The sequence below is a fragment of the Diaphorina citri genome, unplaced genomic scaffold (genome assembly GCF_000475195.1).
Source record: "Diaphorina citri unplaced genomic scaffold, Diaci psyllid genome assembly version 1.1 scaffold10242, whole genome shotgun sequence".
In the NCBI taxonomy this organism is placed as follows: Eukaryota; Metazoa; Arthropoda; class Insecta; order Hemiptera; family Psyllidae; genus Diaphorina; species Diaphorina citri.
This window is the reverse complement of record NW_007387616.1, coordinates 1-2,003: the sequence shown is the minus strand read 5'-3', so window position 1 is coordinate 2,003 and position 2,003 is coordinate 1. Positions and strand designations below refer to the sequence as shown.

Below are 2,003 nucleotides of genomic sequence, written 5' to 3'. Positions count from 1 at the left end.
AGGTCCAAGCTAACTAGGCTGGCCTTACAATAAGTAATGCATGAAATAGACAGTGTTCTTTACAAAATTGTAAAAAAAAATCTACCTATGAGAATGACTACTTACATAGATTGATTTTAAATACTTATTTTCTCTTCCAGTGTGTTTGTGATGGAAGAGCTGATTCAGCACTTCATTCTGGAGCCCATGTCAGAGCCTATCAAGCTGTACATACTACCGGCACTGAGCAGTCTCCCATCCTTCCCTTATAAACACTTTGTCCAAACTATACAGACCAATATTAAGAAAAATATCAGATATGTAAGTACAAACAAACCTTCCCTTATAAACACTTTGTCCAAACCATACAGAGCAATATTAAGAAAAATATCAGATGTGTACCTAACATATGTTACTTATGGGCTAACATATTAACATAGAACACTTATGGGCTAACATATTACCATGAAGGTCCAAAACATGCTCTGATGACATTATTAACATACATACTGGGGAACAAAAAGGTACGAAAACATATGATTTGATGTATCTAACTACCTCTGTTTTATACTTCACTACTTCTTCTTTTTCTTTTTCTTCGTATTTGAACGTGGGGCCTTATGGGAAAATTTTAGTGTACCAGTGTACCAATTGAAAAATATTTAACCGTTCTAGAGCTATCGAGTGACCAACTTTCGCTTCCAATATATAAATGTCAAAATGAGTTTTCATAGCGAATAGCTTCCAAGTGATCCCCCAAAAAACACAATCCCGACCCAAAGTTGTGACTTTCGTTAGAAATGATTATGTTTAGATTGAGATAATGGTCAAGTACAATATCATACAAATTTCTAGACATGGTCATAGTAGTGGTCGAAAGATGGCCATAGTAGTGGTCGAAATATATCAACTCGTCTGTCCTTTTATCTATAGTCTTGTTTTTAACGTCTATCAGATAGGTGACAGTCCATAATCCACTCCAGTCAAAGTGAAGACCATGTCTAGAAATTTGTAAGAAATGATTAGTTTACCCTGAAAGGGGATTTAGCTAAAAATCACGACTCTTTTTCTTTGAGTTCCCAAAAGTTAAATAGCTTTTCCCTTTATTTCCCCAGGTTTGACCAAGGACTACGGTATGCCTAGGGAAAGTAAGATGCCCTTCTCTCTATCGGAACTAGTGTCTATGAGTACAGTGTTCAAGGGTGTTGTATTGGGCCTTATAGAACTAGCCTATCCTGACAGCAGAAGCAAAGATACATATACCCACTCCTCATCTCTATCCTATACAAACACAAAATCCAAGTAAGTACCATACATAGAGTGAGTTATGAAGGAGAACTACTCAGTCAATGAGTCACAAGAGTTAGATCCAAGTAAGTACCATACATAGAGTGAGTTATGAAGGAAAACTACTCAGTCAATGAGTCACAAGAGTTAGATCCAAGTAAGTACCATACATAGAGTGAGTTATGAAGGAGAACTACTCAGTCAATGAGTCACAAGAGTTAGATCCTAAAACATGTAACTCATTCTCAACTCCGCACAGTAGGGAACTAAAATCTGACTCATTGACTAAGTAGTCCACTGAAAACAGTAGTTTACTGAACCAAGTTTTAATAAATATGAGTGTTTCACCACCGTTTTTATTTCGTAGCAATGAAACAACTGCTACATTAGACTCCTGTGGTCTGTGTCGTAGCATGCCCATTTCTTAGAATGCCTCCCATCAGGCGAACCACTGAAAAAAGGTGGGCCATTTAAAGGTTTGTCTTAACCTCTTTTTTTCTCTCGCCTTCAGGAATATGGTCGCGATGTGGTGTCACCTATTCAAAGCCCTGGTATCACTACTTCGTTAGCTACATAATAATCTTGCTTATCTCTATTGTTCAGGAATATGGTAGCGATGTGGTGTCACCTATTCAAAGCCCTGGTATCACTACTTCGTTAGCTACATAATAATCTTGCTTATCTCTATTGTTCAGGAATATGGTAGCGATGTGGTGTCACCTATTCAAAGCCCTGGT

General features: G+C 37.4%; 1 protein-coding gene across 1 annotated transcript; it reads left to right on the top strand.

Moving 5' to 3' along the window:
• Positions 1-140: 140 nt before the first annotated feature.
• Positions 141-1,927, top strand: LOC103522682 (ubiquitin-protein ligase E3C-like; the record flags this gene model as incomplete). The annotated part of the gene is made up of 3 exons (XM_008487778.1): positions 141-304; positions 1,095-1,281; positions 1,870-1,927. Coding segments are annotated over 3 exons (409 nt in total), but the record flags the coding sequence as incomplete, so codon positions are not given.
• Positions 1,928-2,003: the final 76 nt, after the last annotated feature.